The 16,625-nt window shown below is 28.8% G+C and overlaps 1 protein-coding gene across 1 annotated transcript; it reads left to right on the top strand.

Moving 5' to 3' along the window:
* Positions 1 to 4,610: 4,610 nt before the first annotated feature.
* LOC110652405 (PTI1-like tyrosine-protein kinase 1) lies at positions 4,611 to 10,636 on the top strand. Its single transcript, XM_021807992.2, has 9 exons — positions 4,611 to 4,757; positions 4,938 to 5,024; positions 5,557 to 5,731; positions 8,017 to 8,273; positions 8,404 to 8,530; positions 8,640 to 8,913; positions 9,758 to 9,890; positions 9,984 to 10,070; positions 10,219 to 10,636. The coding sequence occupies exons 2-9, from the start codon at positions 4,992 to 4,994 to the stop codon at positions 10,345 to 10,347; spliced, it is 1,215 nt and encodes a 404-aa protein (XP_021663684.2). The 5' UTR covers positions 4,611 to 4,757; positions 4,938 to 4,991; the 3' UTR covers positions 10,348 to 10,636.
* Positions 10,637 to 16,625: the final 5,989 nt, after the last annotated feature.

Here is a 16,625-nt window from a genome sequence, read left to right as displayed (position 1 = left end):
TTTTAAAAAGAGGATATTTCTCTCCACCTTGCACCTACCTCTCTTTATCTCTCTTTCCATTCGAATAGAATTAGTTAAAATTGATAAATATAAAAAATGTTTAGCTTTTTTTGTTATCAAAATTTATGCCACATGGTAAAACGTATAAAATAATAATACTTTTTTCACATTAGCAACAATGTATTAGTCAGTCGTTACGTATTTTCTCAATGAGCAATACCATTTTAAATAATAATAATAATATTTTGACATGTCATTCATCACATTAGCTCTTTAAATCTCTAATTTTAAATGACAAAATAAATATTAAATTTTCAAATTATGTTAAAATTAATAAAATAAAAAAAAATTGATCAAAATTTACAATTCACATAAAGGTTTGACTTTTTTTTTTAATATAGTTTTGGCTTTTTTTTATTAACTGCATGAATTGAATTTTTGCAAATTTACGGAAAAGTGCATTTGAGGAATACCAGTTACCAAAATCGTTAGCACATGATCATTAACGTCATTCTTCCTACTTTTAAAAATAAATGCAATGAAGCTAGGTTTATATGTGTGTTTATATATATATATATATATATTCATTTAAAACATTAAACGGACATTAAAAAAAAAGTTGTAAATGAATCAACCTATTTGTGAATTGCTCGACGTTAATTTTGATAAAAGCTCGATTTATTCAGAAAATGAGTTGGACTCGAGTTTAATAGTATTTGGCTCGATACTCGTGTACTAACTTGTTTATAAAAATATTTATATTATTTATTATATTATAAATATTTGTTATTTTATTTGAAATATTATAAAAATAATATATTATTTAAAATTATGATATAATTATTATATAAAATGTATTTATTAAATATAGTTATTTAGTATTTAAGTTTAATTTTTTATGAAAATTAAGTTATTTTTTATATTAAAGCTAATCAAAATTACGTTGTTTGAATTTTATAATAATAAATCTAACTCACTTTGTAAATGAGTCGAGTTATTCGAGACTCAATTTGATAAAGAGTTCAATTTGGCTCGACTCATTTAAAACTTATTTTTTAAACGAGCTAAATTTAAACTTATAAATATTTAGATCGAATTTGATATGAGAGGAGATTGAGTTTGAAAAATTTTTGATGAACTTTTTAAATCTCGGCTCACCCAAGTTGGTTTACATTCCTAATTATGCTTTTATTTATTTTAATAAGCTTATATATACTTTCAATAATAACATTGCTTTTATTTTTCTTATTTCTCTCATTTTATGAATTTTTTTTCTCTAATTAGTGCAACTATTATTTCTAGCTCTAGTAATGACAAAATGAAAATAAAAAAGATTCTATTTTTTTTATTAGTTAATATATTCATGTGCTTTTTTTTATAATGTGTTTATACTTAAAAAATCTAATAATTTTGTGAATTAACTAATATATAATGTGAATTTTTTTCATTGAATAAGAAAGATATTTTATTAAATATAAAAATAAACTACAAATCATACAAGTTAATCATTTATACAAAAAATTAATACAAAAAAAATTAAAAAATCCATAGCATTAATAGAGCATGTAAATAGACTAATAGGTAAATTGGATGTTTCACTCTTTATATTCTTTTTGCAAGTCTCATGATAAAACTTTTAAATTTAAATATCTTATCGAAGGAAGGAAGGATCTATATCTCGTATAGCATTCTTATTCAAAACACAATAGTTTATTAACAAAAATAAATAATAACTTTATTAAAGGAGAAAAATATAATAAAATTATATATTTAAGATTAATTAATAAAAATAAATATGAGAATTTATTCACTAAAAATCTATCAAATAATAGATTTAATGAGATATCCCAGAATTCATTTGAAAATGTATACAGATTTGAGAGTTAATAAAAAAAAATAAACAAAAAATCAGCATGGAGAAGTTTCCTTAAAAACTATATTTTATTCTTTTCATGATAGCTATAGTGTTTTTTTATTTTAAAATGCATGAGATATAATATTTTATTTTATTTTATATTGATATTAAAAAAGAAATTCAAAAAATAAATCACCCAAAATTAAAAAATACAGTTACAATTAAGTTAATCCTTAGATTTAAGTGTGACAAATGTGATGAAAAATATTAGAGTGGATACAAAGAACACCTAAGTTAGAAGCTGGCAAAAGGTTAGAATAAAAGGGAGAATTAGCATTAGGTGGGTTGGAAATTTCCACTTTCCACCTTGTGATGCTCTCATAATTCCACTGCAACAAACAACACATGGGGTGTGGGCCACTACAAATCACTACTAAAATTCTGTGATGACATTCCAACTCCTCCCCCACTTGGAATATCTCACACTAACTATGAACTTTATTTTTTTATATAATTTAATGTATTATTTTTTTTTAAGTAAGATATTAAAAGAGTGAAAACTAAAATTTAACTCTGTTAAATAAGTGATATATTATTAATTATTAAATAAAATTAAATTAAATTGATTAGAAAGTATTTGATTTGACTTATAAATTGATCAAATTTATTTAAAAGTAGAAAATTTTAAATAAATTAACATATAATTTGCTTATAAATTAAAAAATAATTTAAAATAAGTCAAAAATTTTAAATAAAGATATTTTATTTATAATTTATTTATTTATTTTAAAACTATTTTTACTAAATAAAAGATTATATTATCTTAATAATTTTAAAAAATATTAATATTATTCTATTTTAACAATTAGGACACTTAATTATATATTTTTTTTTAATTTTAATAAATTAAATTACTTTTAATTACCTTTTAACCTAACACTTAAATTATTTAAAAGTTATTTTTAAATAATTTTACTAAATAATTAATTAATTATTTTTAATTTGATTCATATTATAAAAATTTATTTTAAGTTAAAAGTTAAAAATAAATAGCAGGCTTATCAATCGTAATTTGATAAGTTTTAGTTAAAATTAATTAAAAATATGTGCAAGGATTTCAATTTTTATCATTATACCAAAATTAAAATATGATTTTTTTTCAAAAGCTAAAATTTAATAAATGTTGTATATATATAATAATTTAATATTTTGACATGAAAATAAAAAAAAAATTTAAAAGTCAAACCAATCCGAGCCTTAAGAATGTTTACTATTGGATTTAGAAATTTCGAATAAGTCAATACTTACATTAAAACTTATTATTAAGCCTAATCCATATTCACGTTTATCCATTAATTATGGTCTAATTATTACACCAAGAGCTAAATATTTCTGTAAAATTTTAATTTAATTTCAAATTTTCAATTTTGGAAATTATTTGTAAATTTATCAAATTTATTAAATTATGCAAAAATAAAAAATAAAATTTTTATTCATTAAAAATAAAAATTGATTTTAATGAATAAAGAAATAGAAAATTGATTGACAAAAAGAGAGTAAGAGAAAAGGACAAAGAAAAATATTTCATTGAAAAAAATTTTTTTTTTTAATTTTAATATTGAACAAGTTAGACAGTCGAATAATTTATGAAAATTATTAAAATTAAAAAGTTTGGATTAAATTTTAAATTCATAAAAATATTTATTTTAGATGTAATTAGGCCATTAATTATTAGCTTACATTAATAATACCCTTAAATTGCCAAAATAAATATTTTAATATTTAAAATTAATAATTTTGATTTCAATATTACCAATAAAAACATTGAAAATATCATACTTTATTTTATTTTACACTTTAATCTTTAATATTATAGTTATAATTTTTTTTTCATTATATTTTAGTTTTTCTTAAATTTGGCTCACTTTTCTCAAGGATTTTTTTTTTCAATTATATATAGTCTTTTAACTAGTTTATTATAAAATATTTTAATCTTTTCAAAAAATTTTATGCTTTAAATGAATAATAATATAAAAATTTACTCAACAATAAAAAATTTTATTATATATGAATGATTCCATACTTAACTAAAATTTATTGCTTATTATTTATATTTATTTTAATTTTTAGATGCTAAAAATAGATATATAATTAGACTGATTACACATATTATAGAAAATATTATATCTTCTATATTCGTATATATTTAAAAATATTCTCACTATATTTATATCGAGATCAAAATTTAATATATTTATAAAATTTAATATATTTATATAAATGTGATGAGTTAAATATAAATATGCCGCCATGTTAAGTTACTTTATTAAATTTTATTCAATTATAATATATTTAATAATAATTAATATAACACTTAATTAGTGATCATTTAATTTTTTATTTTTTTAAACATTTAAATAAATGAATTTCAATCTAGAAACACATATATTAAAATTTTATTTAACATAATTCAAATGTATGATTATTTTAAATTGAAGTCTACTTTCAATTTGTTTATAATAAATTAATCTATATAATAAGATTGGGTATTAAAAATATTAAAGAAGATGCGTATTAAACGGTAATTAAATTAATTTTTTATTATTTAATTTAAAAAAAAATAAAAAAAAATTAAATGAAAAAAGGAAAAATGATCATAGAGAGAGAAAGAAAGGAAAATGGGAGAATAGAATACTGTTATAAGCAAAGTAATGTTTTGTTTCCGCGTTGCTATGCTTATCTGTCTTTCCCACTTCTTCTCTCTTCTCTCCAAAGCAAACCCTTAAATCCCATCTCTCTCTCTCCTGCCTTCCTTCCTTCCTTTCTCTCTCTAACCCATTTTCCCAACTCAAACCATCAATTTTGAGACACCATACCAGGGAGTTAGAGAGAGAAAGCTCAGGTATCTTGTCTATTCCTGTAATTTCGGTTTTGATTTCATTTTTCCACTTCTTGTTTTGTTTTAATATTTGGGTCTCTTTCGCTCTTTACCTTTCGTTTCATTTCTATTCTTTCATTTTCACTGTCATCTCTTTCGTTTCCTCTTTTTCTTTTTCTTTTTTTCAATATTTTCTTTATTCAGTTTCATTATTTGGGGTTCTTTTTCTTGATTTGCTTGTGATCTTGAATTTGTTTAATGGCGGACGATTATCATCAGCGCAATTTTGGGGTGAGGATTGTTGGGTCTCTCTTATTTTTTATTAAATTAAATGTTAATTGGATCCTTTAATTGGAGCAATTGCATTAATGGGTGTCTCTCTCTATTCTTTTTCTGTGTTATTAATTATGAGTAATGTCAGTGTTGAATAATAGGTGATTGGGTTGACTCTAATTTGCGTCAACTTGATGGGAATTATTATTCATAGATAAATGAAAAAAAAAATAATTGTAATTTTGTTGTTGAATTTAATTTTCGGATTTTTGTCTTGTCATTTAATCAAACAAGATGAACATGCTTTTACGTTGTGATGGAAGGTGCCCCTTATCATTTCCAGGATTTTAACTAATGGGATCATTTGTGTTTACTCTGTCATGCTTGTTTACTATGGATTGTGACCTGTGCTCCATTTAAATGCTTGGATGTGATAAAAAAATTCCTTGGATTCTAATTTGTTATTGCTGAATTGTGTTTTTGATTTGAAGATCCATTTACTACGTTTTGATGTTGAATTTACCTTGAATATTTTGTGGGTATGTTGTAGGCACATGCACCTTCTCCTGGTTACTATATATTGGATAAAACAGGTGCTGTAGACGATTTGGCTTTGAGGAAGAGAGACAAGATGCGCAGGTGGCTTTGTTGTACCTGTCAAGTAGAAGAATCATACCCATCACGGGAGAATGAGCAACAAAGAAGCCCAAAGAACTACACAGATGGTACATTTGTTTTAATCTTTTCTTATACTAAGCAAGTTTTTCTTATAGTTATAACTGTCTTGTTAAAGGTAAAATTGATTAGGTCTATCCAAGACTTATCAGTGTTCATCCAGCTCATAACATGTGTAGTTCTCTTTTTCCTGCTTTACTGCTTATTGCTGAAAATAAATTGTTGGGAAGTCTAGGTGTTGAATTATCACTATGGAATTGTCAAGTTGAATGATATATATGATAGAAACTATATTAAAATTAAATTGTAGCAACTTAGTATGAAGTTTGGGAACATATTTTTAGTAAAATATTTTGATTGTGTTCAGATTTATGTAAACATTTCTAAGACATGAGGATTCAAAATTAATTGTTTGATCTCACAACTAAGTTGTCTCACTCTCTGAGTACACAATTACATGATGCCTTTGCAGAGTCTAGATAATCATTACCTTCGTAAAATTGCTTCACATTACAATTACCTCTCCACTTGCATGCGGTTGCAATTCTAAAATGTTAGATGTCCTGATGATGTCTTTGCCATGTTACTCCACTGCAATTGCTAAATCATTTCCACTGTTTCAATTGAATTTTATTTGCCTAATTCTTATACTTGGAAAAGCACATAGTTGTTGGAATTCAATTTTCAAGTTACTAAAAATATGTCAAAAGCAGCCTGATTTTGCAAGAATTTAGTATATTTGATGGGATCCCTGTATTTAAAATCCCAAGACAACCCTTGATGTAGAACCAATAGAATAAAAGAGGAAGAGAAACAAATTTTCCAGGGAAACAAATTCTCTATTGTATTAATTCTCAAAATCAATAATAATCATAATAATAATAATGTACCAAAATACCTAGAGAACTTAGGTATATATAGTAGAGTTGTTAATCCTACTACTACTAGGATTAGGAATGAGACAATCTTAAACCACCACTAAATAGGAATCTCAAATCAACACAAAATTAAAATTCTACTTCCTATATTTTTTCCTAAAGAAAATCTTGCATCATTCGCCTTGGTTGAAAAGAACTCAACTCTAAAGAGTTGAATTGCAAATAAGAATTCAAGAAAAAAGGATCCAAAGTTTGAAAGTCCTTTTCAGAAATCCAAGTAGCATTGAAATAAGAATGACCATGCCACTTGACAAGAAATCTATGGAAACCATCTTGAGAGAAAGTAACAAACTCATCATTTCACACAATTTTAATGGTATTTTTCTGTTGAGGAAGAGAGGTGACTTTGGAACATGTTGATTTGCATAAACTCTAGAAAGCAATGTAGGAGGCTTAAAAGTGCCTTGATAAGGTGAGAAATCCTCCACATTGAGAACATGACTAATATTCATATGGTTAGGTAAGTCAAGTAAATATGCATTTGATCAAAGTTCTTGCTAAATGGAGACTGGAACGATAGCTTGAGCATGCTATTTCTTCAAGGAATTTACAGGGTATCTTTCAAGGTGAACATGAACCATGTAATCATCAACTTGGAATTTTTTTTTTTTTTTAATTCCTACAATGCACATAAGCAGCAATTAAGTAAAGCAATCTTTCGCCTAATCTTAGTACACAAATCATGAATATGTTGGGCAAAAGATTCAACAAGTTGTGAAATGTAAAATGTAAATATATTCATTTTTTTTAAAAAAATCAGTTTAATTGAATTCTACTAATAAAATCATGACGTGGATGGGAAAGGGGAAGGGGGAGACCTAAGATGATGTGGAGAGAAGTAGTATCAAGCGATTTATAAGCTTTGGGTATTGATGCGGATTTGGTGTTCAACAGAGCTGAATGGTGTCAAATTGAGTTCTATCACAAGGATTCTTCCAAATGGGGTGTCTAGGTGCCATTCCTCTGCAAGTGTTTGTAACTTACAACATTTTGGCTTACAATTGTGAATTTGATTTAACAAATTAGAATAGGTATCCTTACAGTACACAAATTAAATGCATCTTAGCTAATGGAAGCGCTACCAAATCAGCTATTATTTGATTGCTTGTTGGTACATACCAATTCTATGGAATTAATTTTCTGGATATTGTGGGTTATGTGTTTTTCCCCCCTTCTTTTTAAAGAAGTGAAAGCAAGTAATTGGTATAATTTCTCTGTAGTCTTCAAAATAAATAATGTGAATGGAGGCCATCATGATACGGTGTTGTTGAATGATTGAACACATCATACTTTATCTTATTTTCGCTTTGTAGATTATGTATGATCTTTTGAATTGTCCAATTTGGCTTCTTTTCTTATATTTTCTTTTTCTAATTTTTTTCTTCTAAAAATATTAGGGAACCCAATGAAGGGCTCAAAGGTATCAGCTCCGGTCAGAGCTGAAGTGCAGAAGGAAGCACCTCCAATTGAAGTGCCTGCATTGTCTTTAGATGAATTGAAAGAGAAGACTGACAATTTTGGTTCGAAGGCATTAATTGGTGAAGGATCCTATGGAAGAGTCTATTATACTAACTTAGATAATGGGAAAGCTGTGGCAGTAAAAAAACTTGATGTTGCATCTGAGCAAGAGTCAAACGTCGAATTTCTGGCTCAGGTATGCCAGCAATTTGGGGAAGACAGAACATACCTAATTGTTGATTCCTTATTATGGTCAAGTGATTTTTTTTTTTTTTCTTTTTGCCTCTGTCTTAAGATGTCTGATTATATATATTCTTTGATTTCAGGTTTCCATGGTGTCAAGATTGAAACATGAAAATGTTGTTGAGTTGCTTGGTTACTGTGTGGAAGGAAATCTTCGAGTGCTTACATATGAATTTGCAACAATGGGATCTCTCCATGACATATTACATGGTGTGAGCCCATCTTATGTACTCCTCATTTACATTATACATCACCTTACAGCAAATATCCCTTGGAAAAGAAAATGATTGGTTAGCTTTCCTTATATTTGCAATGACAGGTAGAAAGGGAGTTCAAGGGGCTCAACCAGGTCCCACACTTGACTGGATGCAGCGTGTGAGAATTGCAGTTGATGCAGCAAAGGGGTTGGAATACTTGCATGAGAAGGTACAACCTCCTATAATACACAGAGATATCAGATCAAGCAATGTGCTTCTATTTGAGGACTTCAAAGCCAAGATTGCAGATTTTAACCTTTCAAATCAGGCTCCTGACATGGCTGCTCGCCTTCATTCTACTCGTGTTTTGGGAACCTTTGGTTATCATGCTCCGGAGTAATGCTTCTGAAACACTTCTTCAGTTTATTTGGTCATTGTCACTCTTGAGAGTTCTCTTTTTTATTTGCATGATCATGCTTGGCAGTTATTTTGTTTTAATTTATTTTATGTATGTGCTGTTGTGCACATATATGTTAATGCCAAATGGTCACTAGGTGCAGTAAAATATCAGGAAAAAGCACGGTCATGGAAATTTAGTGCACAAGTATCTTTTGGCATGAAGTGATTATGTTGTCTTTGAACTACATGGGCAAGATGGATTATATCATCAACTTATTTGAGATAAGTTGTATCAGTTAATTAATATTTTTAATGAACAAATAAATTTGATTTGAAGTCATGTTTGGACGTGGAAACTGCCATTCTAGACAGGCAGATATGGTCTTGTGTGCTTACATTGTTGAATTTATAATATTTAACACAAAAATGTATAAACCTACTATTAACTGAGCGTTCAGGATAGATATAGAAAGTAAAGCAATCATGAAAATAGTAATTATATGTAAATTTTTGAAAATGCTAGTGTCATAAGTTCAATATGAATTTTGAATTTGAGTGGCATCTTATCCTTGAGTGTGAAGTGTGCCAAATTTTAGGTAGAATTGTTCCAGAAAGTAATCATTAATGCCTTGTTTTTCCTCTTCCTCTTTTACTTTAGTGAGTTGGTGCCAACTGTTGGGAGCTATTTTCTTCTGTAAATGCACCTATATATATTGATGAATTATCAACATATTCATATCTTTATTTCTTTTCTTCTCAAATTATTGTTTCCCGCATCAAGTACATACAATTTGTTTTGGAGCAATGAGACTGATGTGTGATTTTTCTAACTGCTCCACAGGTATGCAATGACTGGACAATTGACACAGAAGAGTGATGTTTATAGCTTTGGGGTGGTTCTTCTGGAACTTTTGACTGGGAGGAAACCTGTTGATCACACAATGCCACGAGGACAACAGAGTCTTGTCACTTGGGTGGGTTTTCTGCCTTGTTCTCTTCAATATTATCATCTTTCTACGCTTTTTCTTGTGCCAGATATAATCTGACACAAACTTGTTTTTGGTTAGGCTACTCCAAGACTGAGTGAAGACAAAGTTAAACAATGCGTAGATCCAAAGCTGAAGGGAGATTATCCTCCTAAAGGTGTGGCCAAGGTATGATCCCACTTATAAACGATGCACACAAGGATGTGTGAATTGATTTTTATTTTTTTATATTTTTATTTTTTTATTCCTTCTTTCTATCCTTTGCATGTGGAAACATTTTGTTAGTTACTGATTGTGATTGTTTGGCTTTTTGCAGTTGGCAGCTGTGGCTGCATTATGTGTGCAATATGAAGCTGAGTTCAGGCCTAATATGAGCATCGTTGTGAAGGCACTCCAACCGCTTTTGAAGGCCCCAGCTCCTCATCCTCCTCCTTCAGCAAGCTAAAAGCAAAGAAACAGTTACACCTTGAGTTGGAAAATCTACAACTTGTGCGCAGTTTGGTTACTTTGCTTGCGGATTCTTCTAAATATATTTTTTGATTGTTAGTAAATGGGATTGGATGTGCAGGTTGGGGTTGGGATTGGGCTGTTTAACATCACTGATGTATTCTGTGTTGAATACTGATTCTTTCTTTTTTTTTTTTAAGTCATAAAATGATGTTGGGATTGGGTTGTGCGGTGGATATATATATTAATTACTACTTGTTTGGTTTCAATGGATCCCTTTGTTCTCACTGTGTTATATTTATTTATACTGCTTCTATTTATCCCTTTTATCTCAGTGCTAAATCATATCTGATTTTATAACTATCGGTGACACAGCCCTTTTTTCCCTGTTCCTTAAGCTAAATATTAGGCCTTGTTTGGTTCAAATAAATCATTTCCTTGGAATTCTGCTTCTCATGAAGTTATCTGATTTAAGGTAAGTAACTTCCTCAGAAGTGGAGAAAAAATTACTTTTCACTTCTTAAGAGGTGAACACTTTTTGGGAATTTGAATTTCTAGAGCTCACTTATCCCAATCAAATAAGGCCTTATGATAACCGTAGCTCAGCAGATTATTATAAATAAAATAAAATAAAATAAAGAGCAGTTTATATTTTATGTGTAATTTATAGGTCATTATTTGTGAATAAAAAAAAAAGAAGAGGGGATTTAGTGTGAAATCTGGTTTATTTAGTGTCTGGGAACCGCTGAGTGTGAAATCTGGTAACTATTGATTTTACCATGAAAATTTTTCATTCGGGTCTTCCTCTTCCCTACCACTATCTTCAGCACGAAAAGGGTTCACTATCTTCGTCTCCATCTTCATTGTCTTTATTTTCTTCACCCATTTCAGCTCTTTCGCTTGCAGTATCTTATTCTAGTGAGTAGAGAATTCTAGTTCATTATCATCTTCTTCATTCTCTACTCACTAGTCTGATTTTCTGATGCCATCTTGATTAGATTTTAATCCTTGTCCTTCATCTACTGGTTAAAATTGCAATTTTCGTTTGTCACTTGTGTTGATTCTTTTATTGCCTACCCAAACAAGTCTTCCCTATAGCACCAAACGATATTAGGGAGAAGCAGAGGTGCATTAACTATCCCCTTTTCTTTTTTTTTTTGGCTTCTTGCACAATTGTTTGCCTCTCCATCCATCTATCCTTAGTGATTTCATCTTACAAGTTTAATTCTTTGCAAATCAATAGGTAGAGCTTGCAATTAAGGTTTTGATTTGTGATTTTTCAATTTGCATATTTATAATTGTAATTGAGATTTAATTTGTGATTTTGTAATTTGTATATTTTTGTGTTGCATTAATTTATGAGGATTAATTTTTGATTTGTGATTTATGTAGGACGAGAGAACATATAATTTTTTTATGCGTCCAAAGAGAGTGTGAGGGAGAGAGATAGAGAGACAGAAAGTGCATATGAGGAGAGAGACAGAGCATAGGAGAGAAGAGGGGCAATGGGTGAGAAAGATGGATGATTTTAGAGGTATTTATGTCAGTTTTTTTTTTTTTTGTAAAGTGTTGTTGGTAATTGGGAAACCAATTATAAATTGTTAGAAGGACTTTAATATTACTTAAATTAAAGTTTAAGTGGTTTTTTTTTTTGTTATAAATTGAAGTTTAGGGATGACGATAGTATAACACCTTTAAGTTTAGAGACATGAAAAAAAAGATAGGTTGTATATAATGTTAAAAGCTTGATTATATTGAAATCTTGTAACACCCCTCACCCGTCTATAGTGTAATCGAACAAAGTGTGCTACACTCGGTGTCGGAGCACTCTATCTTATCTTGTCTTATACCGTATTAATTTAAATTTCATTTTATTTATATTATTCTATGTGTGAGAAATTTTTCTTTATTTTTTCTATCACATTTTATTTTTGTGGAGACCCAGATAGAGTCTCCTCTGTTTTTTATTAGCGTATGGCGGATTCCATTATTTACCTATTAAAAATAATTTATATCCATTTCATTTTCCATAAACCATGTCATATCATCATAATACTCATAATCATTTCAAATAAATAAAATATTTCATTTCATTCATATAAAATCAAGTACAATATTTATAATTTTATTTACAATCAGAAAATAAATTACATCGTTTACTTATGTACAATGGATAAAATACAAAATCTAAACATGCATATAGGCCCTACCTAAAATAACCGTCTGTGGTGATAACCACTCTGTAGTAGATCTGGTCAGAATCTTATCTAGCACTACCGCTATTGATGCTGCTGCTCTCCAGTACCTATGCAATGGAAAAACCAACGCGCTAAGCATAACGCTTAGTAGTGTATAAAATAAAGGAAAAATAATTAAATAATTAAAATAATTATTCTATGTGTAATTTCATAAATTTTGAAGTCATTTACATATTTTAAGAAATCTTGGGAGCAAGTAAGTTATTAGGATTTTCTTTATTCATTTATGTTATTTTTAATCTTATTGTTCATATCTATAAGCTATTCATGTACTTATTTAAATTTAAGGCTTATTACTCTTATCTGTGCCAAAGTAACCTATAACAAACTATAAAGACTGGATACATGGGAGTTGACTAGTTAAACATCCATATGTCTAACATGTATACACCTGTCATGTCAGGCACAATGGCCAACGGGCAAGCATAAAACCAGTAGAATAACCATCTTAGACATATATTGTCTATCAATGATTATTTCTGTGGGCAGTACTACAATATGTAGTCCCTAATTGGTATACCAATCGATCCATGCTATATAAATAAATCTACATATACTTTGGAAAGAAATAATATTTTTAAGTATTTATAGTTTTATTATTTCGTATTATATACTAATTGTACTTCATAGCATTTTCATGTCACTTGTAATAGGAAACATAAGTCTCACATATATATTCATATCATTTTTATGTTTAACAAGTCATTTTATGAACCTTTCTCAAGGTTTAGATTTGGTGTCTTTACTTCACCTAGCAAATTATTTAAGATGTGGCCACTGTTTGGCCACACTTCCTTTATGGAAGTTGTTTTTCTATGTCTTGTTTTTAGTTTCCTTTTTGATTCATGTCATTTGAACTTTTAGAACTCAAGTTATGGTCAAATAACCACAACTGATTCACTGTCTCTTTCTGGGTCTAGAATTAGGCAGATTCTGGAGTTAAATTTTACCTAATTAATTGGATATGTTACAGCCACTTTTAGGCCTAATGTTCTTCATAGAAGTTGTTACTCTATGTCTTATGATCATTCAGATTTAAGAATTACAATTTTTCAAGTTTTGTAGAATTAATTATAGCAAATTAATTGGCCTAGACTCAGGTACTCTGTGCCTTCAGGATTTCAGGTTCAGGTCAGTGGCTTTGTCTCCCGTTTTAGGGTTCATACACTCAAAATTTGAGACAAGTTCCTGAATAAAAGTTGGAGCCCTATTTCTTAGGTTTCCATAACAGTTTGGCTTATCCCATTTGGGATTTCCTAGTGAGAGATATGATATAAACTCTGTTCTGGGGTCAGGTGGTGGTTGAGGCAAATTCCAGGATTTGGTGTACTGATTTGTTCTAACAATTTGACTTAGTTCCCTTGGGTTCTGGGTTCTGGTCAAAACACCAATATTGTAGATCTATGTCTTATAAAAATTTTGGCACTGGTTTCATTGCATTTGCAATTTTGTCAGCCAAGTTATGATATTTTTTCCAAAACTGGTCGGGTATGCCTAAGTTCAGAATTTCTGGACAGTTTGGTTCTGAATAGTTTTGTTAATCTAAATTTTTCTAGTAATTTGGTTTAGTTAGAGGCAATTCTGGGTTCTATATTCTTCATGAAAGTTGTGCTCCTATGTCTAACCTTTCCAATGGTATAAAAATCAGGTCATTCTGACCTTTCTAGAGGGAGTTATGGCCTGTTCATTTAGTCATTTTTCTGAGTTTAGGTTATGGTCATCCGAATTCAAGCAGTAATTAGATCAAGTTGTGGACAGTTTTTGGGCATAGTTTCTTCATGAAAGTTGGAGCATTTTGACCTAAGTTTTATCTCTAATTAGCCTTATACTAATTGGAGCAACACAACTCTAGTTATGACTCAATTTTCACACTGGACTCATTAGTCCCAAAACCTGTATGAAAACACACTCTCAAATTTTCAATTTCCTCCAACTCCCATACTTCAATTGGCATACATGGCATGTCTAATAAGCAACAAATCATCTCAACATCATCAATTACAAGTCATATACCAAATTCCAAAAATTAAGTCAAAAACCCTAGCTCAAATTTCTCAATTTTTGCATACCACATACAATTCAACACATATACCATATCTTTCATGTTATCTAAGCTAGGATTGAAATTTTAATTCAATTAAATTCAACATCCCTCACTTACCTAGGCTGACTGAAATTAGGGTCATGCAATTAGCCAACAATTCCTTTCAATTTCATTCAATTTCCACTCCCTTAGGCATGATTAACATACTTAAAGAAGAGAGGGAGAGTAATCTTGCACTAACCTCTTGTGACCAATTCTTGGACTTGCTAAAAACCTCGATTTCTCTTCACTTCTTGGCAGCCACTATCTTTCTCAAGGTGTGAAATAAATTTTTAGTGAAAGCAAGTATGAGATTTGGGGTGAAAAAGGGAGGAAATCAAGCTTTGGAAATCAAAAATGGTGGGAGCTCTTTTGGGATGGTGGTTCAGCCATGGGTGATAAGGAAGAAGAAGAAGACTTTTGTTTAATTACAATTTGTCATCTTATACTTATATATATATATATATATATATATATATATATATATATATATATATATATATATATATATATATATATATATATATATATATATTTACATAAAATTTTAATGATGTAATATTAACATCATGCTTAGGTTATGCTTAGATTAGCATGAGGTCATGCTTACATCAAAATTTTTTTTTTGTTTTCTTTTCTTTTCCCATTTCCATTGCATTTTTCATAATTTTAATTTATTTTATGTGTTTTAATCTTTCTTATTTTAATTGGCATTTAAGTCAAAATTCAACTCTGAGGTTGAAATAACCAAAATGTCATTCGTTATGCTTGTCGAGTTATAATTTTCCTTTACCAATTGGCTAATTTCTTGAATTTTTTTTTTGGTATTTTTAATGTCATTTAATCCTCATAAAACCTTCAATTTAATCCAAAATATTTATTTCACAGGGTTCCTAGCTAATTTGGAGTTGGCAACTATTTTCACAATCTCTTCCTAGTACGGTCACCCATCACCGTGACTCCGGCTCGTTTAACTCATTTACAATTCATTTCTTTTATTTTTCTTAATTTTTCTTGGTCTTTATTCAGTCAATTTATGCCTCCTTACTCTAGTTTGAGTGTTGTTCTAGACATCCTGTGTCACACCTTACCCCTCTGTAAGGCATAACATCATCTCGTGGTATACTTAATGACTTACTGAACTTCACTTACCGATAACCCATTAAGTACACTACAAGGGATTTGAAAACCATTTTCTTACTTTTTGAAAATGGTGAGCATTTTTTGTATGAACTAAAAACATTTAATTGAAGTTGAAAAGTTATGAAAAATTTTTGACCAATTTTATTTTTCCATAAATTCTGAAAAAATTTCGGCAGAGTGCCGACAGTATTTGCAAAAACTGAAAATTTTACCTGTAGAAAAACACTCCCAATAATGATACACTTCACTAATTCAACCACCAAAACTTTCAATCAATACAAATCCATCCAATCTCTACAATTCATAACATTTTCAAAACAGTTAAATAAATTCATTCCCATTGCATTCAAAATATTTGATTACATTCATAAATTAATTCACAGACATAAAAAAGCCAAAAGACAATATGATTACATATTAACTGTATAACTGCTCAGTTACAAAAGTACATATGACTAAAAAATTATTTACATCAAGAAGTTACAAGGGTATAATCAAATACCCATACAAAAGTCTCTGGGTAGTCCCCACAATCAGCAGCTTACCCTACTGTTTTTTCCTTATCTCTATTTGCGACAGCAAAGAAGCTATCGCTGAGTATAAAAATACTCAGTGCTGTACAATAAAATGTAAAATGCATAATATAAAATATTTATAAACAATTCATAATTTAAAAATCTCACAATTGCATTTCACAATTTTTCAAATCACATTTATAATAAATCACAATTTTCGAAGCTTAATATAACATAAATTTGATCAAACAATTTAATAAACACAGTGTTGCTAATC

Source organism: Hevea brasiliensis, chromosome 1 (assembly GCF_030052815.1).
Source record: "Hevea brasiliensis isolate MT/VB/25A 57/8 chromosome 1, ASM3005281v1, whole genome shotgun sequence".
NCBI classification, from domain to species: Eukaryota; Viridiplantae; Streptophyta; class Magnoliopsida; order Malpighiales; family Euphorbiaceae; genus Hevea; species Hevea brasiliensis.
This window is presented reverse-complemented; position numbering and strand designations above follow the sequence as displayed.